This window comes from Selaginella moellendorffii, unplaced genomic scaffold (genome assembly GCF_000143415.4).
Source record: "Selaginella moellendorffii unplaced genomic scaffold, v1.0 SELMOscaffold_45, whole genome shotgun sequence".
In the NCBI taxonomy this organism is placed as follows: Eukaryota; Viridiplantae; Streptophyta; class Lycopodiopsida; order Selaginellales; family Selaginellaceae; genus Selaginella; species Selaginella moellendorffii.
The window spans coordinates 698810-713380 of NW_003314306.1; the positions used below are offsets into that span (position 1 = coordinate 698810).

The 14571-nt window shown below is 48.6% G+C and overlaps 6 protein-coding genes across 10 annotated transcripts in view; 3 read left to right on the forward strand and 3 right to left on the reverse strand.

The window, feature by feature from the left end:
* Positions 1–2141: 2141 nt before the first annotated feature.
* On the reverse strand, positions 2142–5820 carry LOC112350070 (GPI mannosyltransferase 3-like). Its single transcript, XM_024685596.1, has 8 exons — positions 5533–5820; positions 5360–5477; positions 5174–5278; positions 4823–5109; positions 4489–4770; positions 4244–4433; positions 3871–4182; positions 2142–3805 (listed from the first exon to the last, which is right to left on the reverse strand). Exons 1-8 carry the CDS (start codon positions 5667–5669, stop codon positions 3686–3688), a joined length of 1551 nt encoding a protein of 516 aa, XP_024541364.1. The 5' UTR covers positions 5670–5820; the 3' UTR covers positions 2142–3685.
* Positions 5821–5883: 63 nt separating this feature from the next.
* On the reverse strand, positions 5884–6683 carry LOC9656557 (triphosphate tunel metalloenzyme 3). Its single transcript, XM_002980665.2, has one exon. The coding sequence runs from the start codon at positions 6668–6670 to the stop codon at positions 5927–5929; it is 744 nt and encodes a 247-aa protein (XP_002980711.2). The 5' UTR covers positions 6671–6683; the 3' UTR covers positions 5884–5926.
* A 5-nt stretch (positions 6684–6688) lies between these two features.
* LOC9656558 (mitotic-spindle organizing protein 1) lies at positions 6689–7026 on the reverse strand. Its single transcript, XM_002980666.2, has one exon. The coding sequence runs from the start codon at positions 7007–7009 to the stop codon at positions 6761–6763; it is 249 nt and encodes an 82-aa protein (XP_002980712.2). The 5' UTR covers positions 7010–7026; the 3' UTR covers positions 6689–6760.
* An 18-nt stretch (positions 7027–7044) lies between these two features.
* On the forward strand, positions 7045–10611 carry LOC9656559 (elongation factor P). Of its 2 annotated transcripts, XM_024685609.1 has the most exons (18): positions 7045–7137; positions 7201–7318; positions 7412–7569; positions 7668–7864; positions 7919–7999; positions 8053–8570; positions 8616–9227; positions 9284–9314; positions 9380–9393; positions 9457–9507; positions 9588–9657; positions 9711–9777; positions 9825–9892; positions 9954–10077; positions 10121–10160; positions 10218–10285; positions 10342–10419; positions 10473–10611. In XM_024685609.1, the coding sequence occupies exons 7-17, from the start codon at positions 9099–9101 to the stop codon at positions 10355–10357; spliced, it is 678 nt and encodes a 225-aa protein (XP_024541377.1). In that variant the 5' UTR covers positions 7045–7137; positions 7201–7318; positions 7412–7569; positions 7668–7864; positions 7919–7999; positions 8053–8570; positions 8616–9098; the 3' UTR covers positions 10358–10419; positions 10473–10611. The 2 variants fall into 2 exon arrangements, with proteins under 2 accessions (XP_024541377.1, XP_024541376.1); XM_024685608.1 differs by lacking the exons at positions 9284–9314; positions 9380–9393; positions 9457–9507; ... (6 more) ...; positions 10342–10419; positions 10473–10611 and having other exon boundaries at positions 8053–8104; positions 8145–8570; positions 8616–9065.
* A 1405-nt stretch (positions 10612–12016) lies between these two features.
* LOC112350071 (thioredoxin-like 3-2, chloroplastic) lies at positions 12017–14091 on the forward strand. 4 transcript variants are annotated; one of them, XR_002993624.1, is made up of 7 exons: positions 12017–12339; positions 12388–12462; positions 12543–12609; positions 12668–12685; positions 12759–12871; positions 12931–12994; positions 13052–14091. XR_002993624.1 is itself a non-coding variant. In XM_024685604.1 (6 exons), the coding sequence occupies exons 1-5, from the start codon at positions 12035–12037 to the stop codon at positions 12858–12860; spliced, it is 567 nt and encodes a 188-aa protein (XP_024541372.1). In that variant the 5' UTR covers positions 12017–12034; the 3' UTR covers positions 12861–12867; positions 12931–13050. The 4 variants fall into 4 exon arrangements, 2 of the variants coding, with proteins under 2 accessions (XP_024541372.1, XP_024541371.1); XR_002993623.1 differs by having other exon boundaries at positions 12759–12867; XM_024685604.1 differs by lacking the exon at positions 13052–14091 and having other exon boundaries at positions 12759–12867; positions 12931–13050.
* LOC112350049 (pentatricopeptide repeat-containing protein At1g11290, chloroplastic-like) overlaps positions 13900–14571 on the forward strand; it is a 1592-nt gene continuing 920 nt past the window's right edge. The window contains exon 1 of the mRNA XM_024685514.1: positions 13900–14538. Coding sequence (XP_024541282.1) covers positions 13900–14538 — 639 coding nt within the window. The remainder of the gene's footprint in view (positions 14539–14571) is intronic.

A 14571-nucleotide genomic window follows, 5' to 3' on the forward strand; every position in this document is an offset into this window, starting at 1 on the left:
TCAAGGAGCTCCCACACGAGGCGCGATTCAACCGCGAGACCCCGTCGGAGATCCAGTACATGGCGTTTGAGATCCGGCGCCCCTCGGGAAGAATGAAAGGCGTCGTCGACCTCTCGATCCGGCCTGAGGGAAGTCTCGCCACACTGCAGCAGCAGCAGCAGTAGCAGCAGTAGCTGCTCTTCCGAGCCAAGCTCCCCGAGAAATTCTGGAAAGATTCTTCCTCCTCCTCCTCCTCCTCCTCCACCGCAAGGTCCAGTCTATCCCCCAAGCTATCCTCCTCCTCCACCGCAAGATCCAGTCTATCCCCCAAGCTATCCTCCTCCAGGCTATCCCTCTTACGGCGCTCCCAGCAGCTACGATCGAGACTACCACCAGCCGCAGAGCTATGGCTATGGCGGAAATTTCCAGCAGCAGCCTCCTCTAGGCTATGGAAATTTGGGGCCAGGATATGGACAAACGCAGCCGAATTACTACGCTCCTCCTCCTCCTCCTCCTGCTGCTGCCAAGAGCGGCCATAGCAATCTTGCGCTTGGAGCTGGAATCGCCGCTGGAGCGCTGGGAGGGCTCGTTCTCGGTGAGGTCGTGGAAGACATCGCGGAGAATGCCGACGACGACGATTTCGAATGAAGAACCCTTAGGCCTAAACTTCTATTCAATAAAGTTCTCGTTCTCTCATTCCATCATCTCATCTCAAAGAGGTATTTCACGACCTTGCTATCATCTGTTCACTGTTGATTTTTTTGTTTTCTTTGTGCTGCTATTGAATTTAAGCTCAGATTATTACTCTTTTTTTGCTTTCTTCAAAACAATTCAACATCATTCTGCTTGATCAATTCAGGTGGTTTGTATTTTCAAGAAGAGAAATTTTGTCCCACAACCTGGAGGTTTAGAGGTTTTTATAATTATATAAATATAAATTAATAAAAATATAAATAAAAAACATGAATCTTTCAAATAATATTTTCAGTATTTTATATATATAAATTTAAAAAGATAATGTAAAATTTAAATATTACATTTGTCATTAATAACTTACCTCCTGAACACCGTGCATGGCGAGATACAGTTTCTCACAACAAAGGCAAATTTTCAATTGTAAACTACTTGGCTATAACTAGGAAGGCTAAGAAGTGGCTGCAGATGAAAAAATTTTATAACACAACTGTGAATACAACATTCCAGATGATCTTCTCAATCTTTAAAGTTATTGTCATGATTAAATTTATAGAGTTTTTTATTTGGGGATTAATGCTATATCAACAATGAAGAAAAAAAAAAGGGAAAAAAATTATTGAAATTATTGGAAAGTTCTTTGGAGATTAAAAAATAATTATGACTTATTTATCTTTCTTGAATTTTAGAAAAATATTAAAATTATATAGTTAATTTATTAGTATTTTATAATTTAAAAATATATTTAATAAGGTATTTATCATTTATTTACTTCCAGTCAATAATTAATTAATTATATAAATAAATTTAAATAAAACATAACAATTGAATAAGTTACAGTTTTTAAATATAATACTTCAAGATTCCACAATAATTTTATTTAAGATATATCTTCATAATAATATTTAATATTTAAATTTGTTTAAAAGAAAATTTTATAAATACCAATTTTAGATATTAATTTTCAATAATAATATGTATAGTTAATGATTTTACGTGTTTTATCCCCATATCTATTGTTTATGAAGAAAAAACAAAACACAAACATAAAAAAAAGTGAATATAACTAACATTTTCTTATAGCTATAATAATTATCACAACACATTCATTAATTCCACTATATGAGATAGATTTAGCTTTTCACAATTTATAATCAATTAGATTTATATATTTGTAATTTAAATAAGTGGTAAGAAATAACAATGATAATTTGGTACTTTATAGATGACTTTAATTATTATTATTATTAATTATACGACATGTTTTCAATCCTAATGCCACTCTCGAAAACTCGAGCAAACCCAGCATATAAAAATTCTTGCACACGCAATCTTCTCAATCACCCTCAATCTGGAAGGAATAATCAGCCCGGAAGTATCCAAGTTGAAAATTCTGGAGGTGCTTGACCTCCAGTTTTTGATGCTCTTTTCCCTGCCTCTTCTCCACTCGTCCAGAGAAGCATCCTATCTCCTGTAAGTCTTGCATTCTAAGCTGTCATGAAACCCAACATGACACTACGTGCGAAGAAAACGAGCTCTTATACACACTGATGCCGCCGATGGCTTGGGCCTTGCAGAAGAACTGGGCGATGGCACACTGCTGAGGCTGATTACCAGTCAGGAGTGGCAAAACCTGTAGCTCCACCAGCCCGAGGCTTCGAAAACTCTCACAGAAGCTTTGCACAGCTCGTCCATCTGCTGTGGAGCAAGGCTGCAAAGTCGGCAATAAGGAACACCTCCTGGTAGCCTTCGGTGATTGGGAATCATCACTGTTCCTGATACTCGATCCAAGCTGGTTGGCAACACAGTCGCAGCAAAAGGCCGCAAGCCTCGAGCTTGTTCTCGTTGATGATCTGGCATAAACACACTAGACAATCCTTTGCTGCTTTTACTGCCACTGGATTGCTTCGTTCTTCCAGGACGTTGACGATCTACAGAACTTCTCCACGCACGAACAAGGAATGCCACCAGTGGTTCATGCTCACAGCAGCTCCATTGATTTTTCCAGCCCAGCTAAGTCGGCCCCAAATTTTCCAACCAGAGCTCTCATCACCCCAAGAGGAAGCCCATCACCTTGCAGTGAGACCTGTCGCTCCTGGTTAGCTCCGACACGAAGGCCAGTGAGATTTGCAGGGCCTGACCGTGAACTCTGCAGTAGCGCCGGTCGCACCAGCTAACCAGCTTCATCCAGCAGGCCGTCTTCGAGAGGAGCACCTTCCACCAGTTTTTCTTGAGCTGTCTTGCACCGAGCCACACCTTGCAAGCTCAAGGATGAAATTTCAATCACCTGTTCACCAAGATGCGCTGGTACTTGCAGAGCGTTCTTTGTCCTTCGTTCTTCGTACTCACCCGCAGCTTTCTCATGAATCACGACACTTCGTCATCTTCGTCATCTTCTTTCCACTCAAAGCTTCCCATAAATTCTTGCTTCAGTCCAAAGTCGGTGAAGTCGGTCGCGTCATCAGGATCGCACATGAGATGAGAGCCGTGACAGCAGCAGCTCGCTGGTTAGCTTTCGTCACGGGAGTGATAAGCAGATCTGTTGCCGGCCTTTTGAAAGTGTCACCTCGTGCGTCTTGGACCCCGAGTTTCAGCACAAGTTGGGCAGATGCTGACGATCGAAAGGCTCCAAAAAGCTTGAAATGCCTTCACCGCACTCGTCAAAGAGAATGAGCAGCTCGTTGTCAACCAGCTTCGTTTGCCAGCAAAGTGGATGCCCCAGACGCTACTATCTCTTTCACCATTCCGCCAGACCGATCAGAATCACGGGTGCTCGAAATTCTCAATGCACTCGTTCATGTCTCGCGCTTCTGTCTCGCCAAGGTTGTCTCCACCGCTAGACGCTGCATGGCTTCTGTAGGATATACGTGCAGCTCGTTCATGCGACTCGATCCTGGACCTTGTGTGGCTGCCACCTTTAGCCTCGAGCTGCTTTTGTAGCAAAGCTAGTCCTCTCTGTTTTTTGAACTCTAGCGCAGGTTCCGTACGACCGTTCTGTGAAGTCTTTTCCTCCTCAGCGACTATGGAAGGACTCGCTCGCTGTTGATAGCGGCCGTTTAGTTGTCGAAAACACGCAAAGATACGCTTGGAGCTCTCGATCAACAGGGAAATGGGCATGGAACACCTTCTTCACCTGTGAACAAAGAAAGATGAATCCATCGATAAACAGTGAAAGAAAACAAAGGAGAGAGGACTTGCCAGCTTGTAAGAGCGTGCTTCCAGAAATGGCCGGAGTTTGTCCTCCAAAGAGTCGAAAAAGACGATGTGGCTGGGCACGTTCCCGTCGCCAAACATGACGGAGAGTGCTGCGAGTGGATCTTCCATGAACCGTGAGGCCTCGTCTTTGCCACCATCGCTGCTGGGAGAGCAATCTAAGAATCTCATTGGCAAATCCTTGTGCAGCGACGAGTAGAATGGAGTCGCATGGCATTGCGTCAGAAACGCAATGCTTTCCACCCTTTGGTCTGTCGCTTCTTTGCCAAGGTACTCCATCACTGCTTCTGAGCCGCGCTGTTTGGACAAAAGTAAACAAAAAAAGACATTGTCTACAAAACAACCAGCTTGCAATCACCTGATGGACGAGCGAAGTGTAAAGCGCAGTTGGAGCGTTAGAGACAAGCAGCCCGATGAGAATGATTGTAAGCTTAAGCGGCCATCGTCCACCGGATTTTTCTTTGACGATTTTCTTGCTTCCGGCCTCAATGGAGGCAAGGCTGTATCCAGCAAACAGCATCGCCAAAGGAAGAGCTGGCAAGACAAACCTGCAAAAACACCATGACTAGAAAAGTTGTTCTTCATACATACACGAACGAGTACCTGAATTCTTTGTGCCCGAGCAGACTGTACGTGAACAATATCCAGGCTACAAGACCCGCAAGAAACCACTCCCGCGACCACCAAATCCCAAGCACAGCTAGCGGCAAGTGTGTGAACGCCATAGCTGGAAACCCCTGAGTGAAATACCAGTGCCAGGGATGGCTGCCGTAGAAGTCACCACCACCCGAGAGGAAATTAAACTGGAAGAATCTCAGCGGCACAAATATCCATTTCCCATACATGATCCTGTCCAAAGCGAAAGTCGCTCCAAGAATGACACACCTGGAAGTTGGAAACAAATGTGAGGCTTTGAAGCATGGAGCGGTTTGCTTACCCGATAGGAAGAACTTCATGGAGGAGATATCTGAATTTGTCACGGCATTCGTAGAGGTGATAAATCCCCACGTATAGCCAGATGACAGCGCTAGTAGGCCGGATGGCACACGAGATCCATGCAACGCATAGAGCAAGCTGACGATTCGACATAAATCCGAAGTGCTTGTCGATGGTTGGAGATGACCAGTAGAAGAGAGCAATCGTCGTGAGGACAGTCTCGATGCTGCTGGATAGAGTGCGAACCATGCAAAAGAAGGTGAACCAGTTCACGAGCTGGCAAAACATCTGCATAACAAAGTTCGTGAGAATCGCGAGCTTTTCTCTCATTTTTTTTTCTGATGGAACTTACGGTCCACTTTGCCACACGGTCACCGAATGCTCGACGAGAGAGCTTCCACAGGTAAACATCACCGGCTGCGGCAATGAGAGACTGAAAAAGCCTTGGCGACCTCGCCTAACAGAGTCATACATGACAAAGCTAGAAGGAATTAGAACTCTCTCGGAAACGAAAGCTCAAGTTTTATCGAAAGCTTACCATGAACCATGGAGTATCCAGCTTAAGCACTGCCAACATCTTGTAGAGCGCAGCGAACATGAGCGGGTGGAGGTAGCTGCGAAGACCTTTGTTCCATTCCCAAGTGAGATGTCCATAGCTAGATCACAAAGAAAACAAGAATGTATGACCGAGAGATTTGTTTTTGAGCTTACCCGAAGACAATGCGGTGCGCAACTTCGAGTGCTTGCCAGTGCTCGTCCGGGTTGAAGTACGTGCGAACGAGCAGGGCATTCAGCAAACGAAACGCAATACATAGCACCCACAATCCACGCTCTCCGCCAAGCGCCATAAAGCGTAAGCGATCCTTGGCTATGGCGAAAATTTCCAGCAGCAGCCCGCTAGGCTATGGAAATTACCAGCAACCGCAGCCGAATTTCTACGGTCCTCCTCCTGCCAAGGGCACCCATAGCAATCTTGCGCTTGGAGCTGGAATCACCGCTGGAGCTCTGGAACTGGGCGGGAGAATGCCGCCGACAAGGATTTCGAATCAAGAACCCTAAACATTGAAGAACCCTAAATTTTATTTAATAAAACAGTTCTTCTCTCTCATTCCATCATCTCATCGCTGGGCAGCCTTCCAGATCGAAACACCGCAAACTTGGACGCCACCGAGTGTGAGAAAGGAATCCCATGGACGCCCAAGAACTCCTCGAGCATCGCCCTCACTCTCTCCGGATCCGGCGTCTCACACTCCACCTCGTACGCTGTCCCAAACGCGTAGCGCGTCTCGTCCAGCTCCAGCTTCTCGCCCTCCCACTCGAAAACCTGGCGCGTGTTCTTGAATCCCCCCAGGCACACGAATTCCGTGACCCCGAATTCGCGCACCACTCTCTGGACGATCGCGCTGGTCACCGCCGGGAGCTTGGATGGATCGCCCACGCATTCCCTGCCGGTGGCGGCGTCCAGATCCTCCTCGCTCTCCTCCACCCGGCTCACACCATTCTCCAGGATCGCGCGCGCCTTGAGCGACACCACGCAGCGCGCATCGCCGTTGTAGAAGCGCAGGCGAAGAACCGCGCGCCGCGCCGAGAGCTCGGCATTGGCACCGTCGAAGAAGAGATTCTCCTGCTCGTGCTTGATCTTGAAGTAGGGCAAGAGGATCTCCGCGAGCCGGGCGTGCGATCGATCGTCCGGGAGCGTGAGCTTCACCTCAACCTCCATTGCCGCTGACCTAATTCGAGGCGATCGAGCTAGGGCATTCGCGTGGAGGAGAGATTTCTTCATCCCTCGCGAGGAAGGAAATCCTGGCGATTGCGGGAGCTGGGAGATTCTCGCGAGCGCGGACGCCATAGCTGCCCCAAAATCTTCTCAAAAACAAGAGCGCTTTCTTCTTCCCTTCAAGAATTTCTCCTAAGATCCAGGAAATCCTCCACATTTCTTTCAAGCTCGCGAGGCCGGGCCATTCGCAAGAGCAGCAGTGGCAGTGGCAGTAGCGCCGCCTTGGACAGCGGCCGATTCGCGGCGGAGCTCCTTCACAACAGCCGCGAGCGCTTCCGGATTCACGCCGTGCTCGCAGAGCGCGATGCAAATCGAGAGCGTCTTGCGATCCAGACCTGTGTTGAGAAGATTTGCGATGTGGTGCGCGAGATCCAGGGCCTCCCTCGCCCGCTGCAAGCCCACGCCCTCCATCCCGCTAGAACCCTAGCGGGAAATTCCGGAACGATCTGGACCGTCCATCTGGCGGCTCATTACACTGCCTAGGTTTGCTCGATCAGCGATGGGATTGATTGAAGCGCTCTCACGGACGAATCGCCTTGGTGTGTCCTCTCCTCTTTCTTGTGCTCGATCGCTCTTCTTTACATGATCCTCGTTTCCTGCAGCTACTTTCGTTGTCCCGGCTCTAAAAGATCAAGAAATGCGCGTCGTTTGAGCTTCCTCTTCGATCGACGAGGAATCGAAGAGAATGAGCAGCGATCGTCGACGCTCTTCTTACATCTGGTAAAATTCGGTGAAGAATCGATGACCGCTTCCTTCTTTTTCTCTACAGAAATCTTCTTTCTGAATCATTCGGGGCCTAAGCTTTCCATGCAGGTGGTACGATAAGAGCTTGAATTTCTTCCGTGACCGCAGCGCCAAGCAAGAACTGACGACTCGATCATCCAAAACTCTCACGGACTTGGATTGCTGCTCGGTTTGCCAGGAGCAATTCACTCTTCCTTGTCAAGCGAATTGCACACACTGGTTCTGTGGTACGTCTTAAGTTCTTCCAGGCTTGGTTGAGAACTTATCTTCGTTTTTTCCTCTTTGTTTGAGAACTTATTTTCGTTTCTTTCTTCTTTCCTTTCAGGAGAATGTATTCTCAGAGTGTGGGAGTATGGATCAGCGTTACTCCCTTGTAAATGTCCCATTTGTCGACAACCAATCACTCACTTGTGGCCTAGCGAATTTTCTACGACTGAAGAGGCTACGAATTTCATGCCACTGCTCACTGACATCGCGACTTACAATCTTAACTTCGATAGCCGAGTGATCACCATTCTGCGAGTAAGTTTTCCTTCTTTTCAAAGTTCTCGCTTATGCTCTGGAGTTCTTTCTTAGCGCTGGCTACACTGGGTGATCTTCCAGCTGAAATTCCCCGACACAGAGGTTCGGTGTCTCCACGTTCTTCACTTCCTTTTTGTGAGTGAAACTTTCGAGCTTAGATGGTCTTGTTTTAACTTAAGCTCTTGCAGCTCCTGGTTCTCGCTCTTTACGTCGTTTGCACGCTCAATCTCATACTCGAAGGTAAGCTGGCTATTCGGGTACGTTTGTAAGAGCGCTCCAGGTTCAGTGACAGATGGAGATCTTTACAAGCTCGTTCAAGCTCTCCAGGCTTTGTAAATACTTCTCCGAGGCAAACTAAAGTAGGATCCTTTTCGATCGGCTTCGAGGGTTTGGACAGACAGTGAAGAAAGAGTTCATGGAACTTAATGCGGCACACAGATGGGTCGCGGGTTTCAACGTTGCCGAGAGAAAATCCGGACTGCGTGTGCTGTGTTCTACCAGGAGTCTTCCCAGACTACCGATAATGAGGGGCCGGAAGCTGGGAAGAGAGGCAATTCTCACTGTACAGAGCTTGAAGAGAGCCAAAGGTGTCCGGGAGGAGATGGAACAAGTGCTCAAGTCTCAGGTGTCTCGGCTTCTCAAGACTGACATGCTCGAAGTTCTGCGGGAGCTACACAGGCAAAATGACTGTGTTCTAGCTTACGAGGTAACCAAAGTTCTCGGTGTTCTCTCGTTCTAACTTTGCAAACAGGTTTTCAAGCTCATACGAAAGGAAATGTGGTACAAGCCCGACTCGCAGCTCTACTCCAGCATGATGAGCTTGATGGGAATGAACGCTCGACTTCGCGACGTAGAGGTACTGTTTCAGGAGCTCCAGGGAGAAATGCTGCCGGATGGGCTGGTTTACACTGAGCTCATGACGGCTTACTTGAGATGCGAGAGACCAAACGATGCGATCGACACATTCCAGGAGATGAAGCAACTGGGGCTCACGGTGGAGCTCAAAACTTTCACCACTCTGGCCAAATGGTTGGAGAAAAAAGGCCTTGGCGAGGAAGCTAGCGCTGTGAGAGCCGAATGCGAGGAGAAGTATCCAAGACGAAGAAGAAAGAATGAAGAAGAACAAGGCAAAAAACCAAGCTCGGGACAAAGCTAACGAGAATTTTAATCCCAGAGATATGCGTGGGTATATTCTTCTCTCTATCTGGGCTTAGGGTTTTAGGGGCGCTAGAGAATGCAGCGCTCGAGGCGCGTTGCGCAGCAGGGATTTAAGGCGCTGTCTGGATTTCGAGTCTTTAAGGAGGATTCTTCGTCGTTGTGGCATTGGCAGCAGCGCCGCGGATTGAAGATCGATGGATTGGAGGTGAGAAGAGCGCAATGCGGCATTGGATTTGCTTTGATGGAGTGTGTTTTGTGTAGGTGAGAGTCGGGCAGATTTTGGAGCGCAAAGGTAATGCTCCTCTGTGCGTTTTTCTTTCTTTCCTCTTTTTTCTGATAGGCAGTGATCATTCATAGGGCGCCTTGTGCAGGTTAATTTCATGTCTTTCTTTGTTTTTTTTGTGTGATAAGCTTTTTTTCTTCGGCTCTTTCAGGTTATAAAGATTGCTCATGCTCATGGAGGCCGTGGTGGAGCTACAATTCCGGTTTGATTTTCTAGATCCACCAATTTCATTAACTGAGACCTTTTTATTCCTTTATTCTTTTTTCTCTCGCTTGCTTGCAGATCGAGTACAAGGATCTGATCAGCGGGATCAAGTCAACTGAGCGTTTGCGAACCTCAGAATCGGTGGAAAGTACGTTGATTTCCCCAAAATTCCATTGTGATACTAAACGTCCTAGTGCGCAGGAGTGGCTGTCGATTCGAAAACCTTTACATATCTGTACGACGAGGGACAAATGGCGATTTTGATGGAGTAAGTGCGCACATGTTTCTTCCAAGATGTAGCTGACGCGTTTGCAGTCCAAAAACGTTCGACCAGGTTACAGTGGACAAAGAGCTCTTTGGAACTGGAGCTTCATATCTTTCAGGTGTGTCGTTTTGCGATTCCAAATCTCAGGAAAAAATGAGTTGTGTGTGATTTTGTTCTAGATGGAATGTCTGTGACGGTGCAAATGCACGAGGGTAAACCAGTGACTGCTTCGGTACCAGTTTCTCTGACATGCAAAGTGGTCGAAGCTGAGCCTTTTATGAAAGGCCAGACCCAAGCTGCAGCGTAAGTTGCTATTTTCAAGCATCCTTTTGACTCCTTGCCACAGGTACAAGCACATCACGCTAGAAAATGGCAAAATAATCATGGTGAGTTTTGAGTTTTCTCCTTCCGCATTCTACAATGGTGAACTCTCGTCTTTGCAGGCCCCTTGCTTCATCGTTAGTGGAGACCAGATAGTTGTCAACACAGTGGAAGACACTTACGTGACAAGGTTAGGTTGCATTCTCTTTTATGCCGAACAGTGGTCTTCATGTTCTGCTTCTACAGAGCTTCCAAAGAATAACAAACATGACTCTCTTCCAAAGAAGAGTAATCTCGGGGAGTTTAAAGAGCATCAAACAAAAGGTACTTGCGGCGTTCAGTTTCAGTCCTAATTGCCTTACATCCTCCCGACAAAGCTTCCCTGGCTTTTAAGGATTTCTAGAGGGCGAGACTTCTTCTCTGGCCGGTGTGAAGAGACCGGGGAGGGGACCATTTCAAGCCAGATCTATTTCACGTGGTATCCGACGGAATAACTTGTGCCAATGGTTCTCCGTCCGTCGCCGTGTTGGGTTCCTTTTGACGCGCTAGAGGAGTAGACATATAGACTTTCTGGGATCTGGAAGAAGAGCAGTGCTTCTCTAGAGCAAGATGGGGGATAGTGAGCAGCACAGGCATTGGGAATGGTCCAGGCTTCCAGCTGAGCTCCGACACAGGATTCTTCATCTTCTTCCGCTCTCTTCGGCTCTCGCCGCCCGAGCGGTATGCAAGGATTGGAAAGACTCGCTCTCGACATGGTCTGGACGGAAGTCGTGGTTTCTGGTGAAGGACGAGCAAGTCGAGCAAGAAGGCAGCTTGAAGTGGTCAATGGTTGATGCGGAGACAGGCAGCTGGATTCGTCTCGGTGGCCTCTCGCGCTTTGCGACTTCCGTGGCTGCCGGGGACGGCCTGGTGTGCCTGTGCGTGGGGAATTCCGCGAGACCCGAGTTTTACGTGGGGAATCCATTGTTTGAGAAGTCATGGCAGAAGCTACCGGAGCTCCCTCCGCTCAAGACTTTGACACTGGCGAGGCTGGTGCTGAGTGCCTCGGCGCTTACATGCGTCCTGGGCATTGTTTCCGAGGAGCCACCGGGTGTTACTGTCAGCGCCAGTGTCACTAGCAACAGCGGCAGTGGATCTTCAGGCTTCAAGGTCCTGGTTGGACGCTGCGGGTACATCGTTGTGTACGAGTCGCGAGCTGGAAAGTGGCGAGAGGTACAGGGAGACACGCCGGCGCTGGCTCTTCAGCTTCTCCAGGAATCGGACGAGCGCAGCATTGTGCCGGTGAGACGAGGATCCCAGCTGCTGTGGTCGCCGCTCCGATCCAGCGGAGGTATAGTTGGTTTCGATTTCGCAGCTCTCACTTGGTTTGTCTTGGAAGCGACGCTGTTTGAGCGCCTCAGCGCGGCTAGCTTGACTCGAGATCCCAGCTCCGGATCCGTCCTGCGTCGTAGGAGCTCACCGGAGCAGCGGGTCTCACCACTACAGGCACCTCAAAGTGTGGAGGCTGGACGAGGACGACGAGCTCGGCCAGGAGTGTAAGCCCGTGAACAGGATGAGAGACTACATGGTCCAGGAGATCTCGCCAAAGGGCTTCTTCGCGGCTCACTGGTGCTTGCGCGAAGCCAAGCTCATGCTGCTCACTTGCACGCTCGAGAAGTTCTCGCCCCAGGTCCGCGACTGGGGATTCAAGCGATTGGTGCTGTGGTCGTTTGATCCTCACGCAGCAAAGTGGTCGTCGAATCCTCTGAGAAGACCTCTTCGAGATGTGGATCTGAGCAGCAGCGTGGTCTACTCGTTCCAGCCGAGGCTGGATTTCAGCCAGTGATCGACGGCTAGAAGCTTGCCACGTGTGGCATCGGACGGTGGAGGTTCCTCTACGTGGCTAGCAGTCTGCCACGTAACTATGTGATCAGTCTGCCACGTGTAACATCAAACCGAGATGATGGAACGGCTTGATTCGGCCACGTGTATTGTGACTAGAACCTTGGATATGGCGGCCACGAGCTTCGCGAATGTGGCGAGGGTTCTCGGCGCGCCTGGCGCCAATCCGGCGATTTCTCGCTCTTCCGCAGCTGTTGTGAGGATGAATGCGAGCGGCGCGGCTGGAGAGAGGAGCGTGGCGCTTAGGGTTTCGTCGCCGGGCAGGGAAGGCAGGGCGGAGCTGGCGGTGATCTCCGGGGAAGCGGAATTTGATGAGGTTTTGCAGCGAGCGCAGGAGGACGATTCAATCGTTCTCATCGAATGGTCTCTTCTTTTCTCCTTTTGATTTGATTTTACATGGATTTGGAGCAGGATGGCAGCGTGGTGTAGGAAATGCATCTACTTGAAGCCTCAATTGGAGAAGCTGGCTTTGGAATTCCAGCACGGGTAAATTCCTTTCTATGATTCTTTCCTTTCCTTCTTTGTTGCCTCCCTTCGCTGACCTTTCTTCTGTCTTTGCTTTGCAGAGCAAAATTCTTTTGTGTGGACGTCAATGCCGTTCCACACGCATTGATTAAACGCGTTGGTGTTTCGGTATGTTCTCTCAATTGCGTGTTTTGATTTGGTTTGCTCATCTTTTTTCCTTTTCCAGAGAATGCCAACTATTCAGGTCAGTCCATATCCATTTTGCTTACATTCAAGTCCTGTGGTTGTTAACTTTTCCTGTTTTTCCTTATCCGTAGCTGTGGAAGAACAAGGAAAAGAGAGCAGAGATCATTGGAGGTCAAAAGGCCGAGCTGGTTGTGGAAGAAGTCCGGCAAATGTTGCAGACCCTCGAAAAGTGACTCGTTGGTTGGTATTCTTCAGAAAGTCGATTTCGTCAGAAACCAATGTGCTGTTGTTTCGCTGAAACAGGAACTCGAGGACGATATTCCACCAACATTTTTATCCCTCGGACTAAAAGTGCCTGTATATGGTGGTATGTCGTTGTTTTTTCTACAGACTTGTAAATGAAAAGCTGAATCTCTACTTCAAGGTCTACTCGACGAGCCAAAGCAAAAAAACTTTGGTCAGAGATTTCCATGAGATCCATCAGAATAGAAACAAGGAGATCAGAGATTTGTCGCGCTTGATTGCGGCTATAAAGACGTGCATCAAGAGCAGGGATCTGGAAATGGGGTACAAACTTCACGCGGAGGCAGCTCAAAGTGGAGACGACTCAAACATTTACGTAGCAAACACACTGGTAAACATGTACGCCAGGTGTGGGAGCTTGACAGACGCTCGCAGGCTTTTCGACAGGATGGATCGCCATGACCTTGTGTCATGGAATGTTATGGTGCTGGGATACGCTGACAGTGGCTACGCAGAACTGGCACTGGACCTCTTTCAACTCATGCAAGCTGATGGCTTTGGTCCAAACTCTCGAAGCTTTGTAGCCGCCTTCAAAGCTTGTGCTTGTCTAGCAAAGCAAGAAGACACGGCGCTGATCGATGGGAAGCTTGTGAAGCTCAGGGCTCTCGAGAAAGGCATGGCTCTTCACTCCCAAGCTGCAAGTTTCGGCTGTGACATGGACAGATTCGTAGCAAACGTGTTGGTGGACTGTTATGCAAACTGTGGTAGCATGGAGGATTCAAGCAGGGTCTTCTACGGGATCCAGAGTCCGACGGTGGTTTCATGGACTGCATTGGTTCTCGGATATGCTGAAAACGGGCAGGGAGAGATGGCCTTGGAAATGTTTTCACAGATGCAACACGAGGGTGCTGAGATGGATTTTCTAAGTTTGTGGCGGCACTCAAGGCTTGCAGTGTTTTGGCCGTGAAGGAAAAGGCAGCAAAACGAGCCAATGGCTCCTTGGTGAAGATCATTTCTCTGGAAAGAGCCATGAAAATCCACTCCGAGACGTCAAGGAAGAAGTGCGATTCGGACTTATATGTGGCGAGCTGCCTGGTGGATACTTACGTCAAGTGTGGGAGCATGCTAGACGCGCGTAGGATTTTTGACAGGATGACGCAGCGGAATGTGGTCTCCTGGAATTCGTTAATCTTGGGGTATGCCGAGAATGGAGAAGAGGAAGTGGCTTTAGAACTGTTCGGGCGGATGAACAGCGAAGTCTTTAAGCCAGACGCTCAAACTTACGTTGCAGCGTTGAGCGCTTGCACTCGACTGGCGACTAAAGAAGTACCAAGGGACGCAGAAGATGGCTTTCAGATTTGGGCGAACTTTGTGGACCTGGAGAAGGGAATGGCTGTTCATGCACGGGCTGCAACCGATGGCTTCGACTCCAACGTCTACGTTGCAAGCAGTTTGATCGACATGTATTCCAAGTACGGTGTCCCAGACGAAGCTCGAAAGGTGTTTGACGAGCTCCATCCTCCCAGGAACAACGTCGTGACTTGGAATGTCATGATCCAGGGATACGTAGAGAATGGAGAAGCTGAGCTTGCTATTGAGCTGTTCACGTTGATGCTGCTTGAGGGGACGTGCTCGCCTAATGCTCGAACTTTCGTAGCCGCGTTCAAGGCGTGTACTCTTAAGCAGAGAAGGAACAGGAAG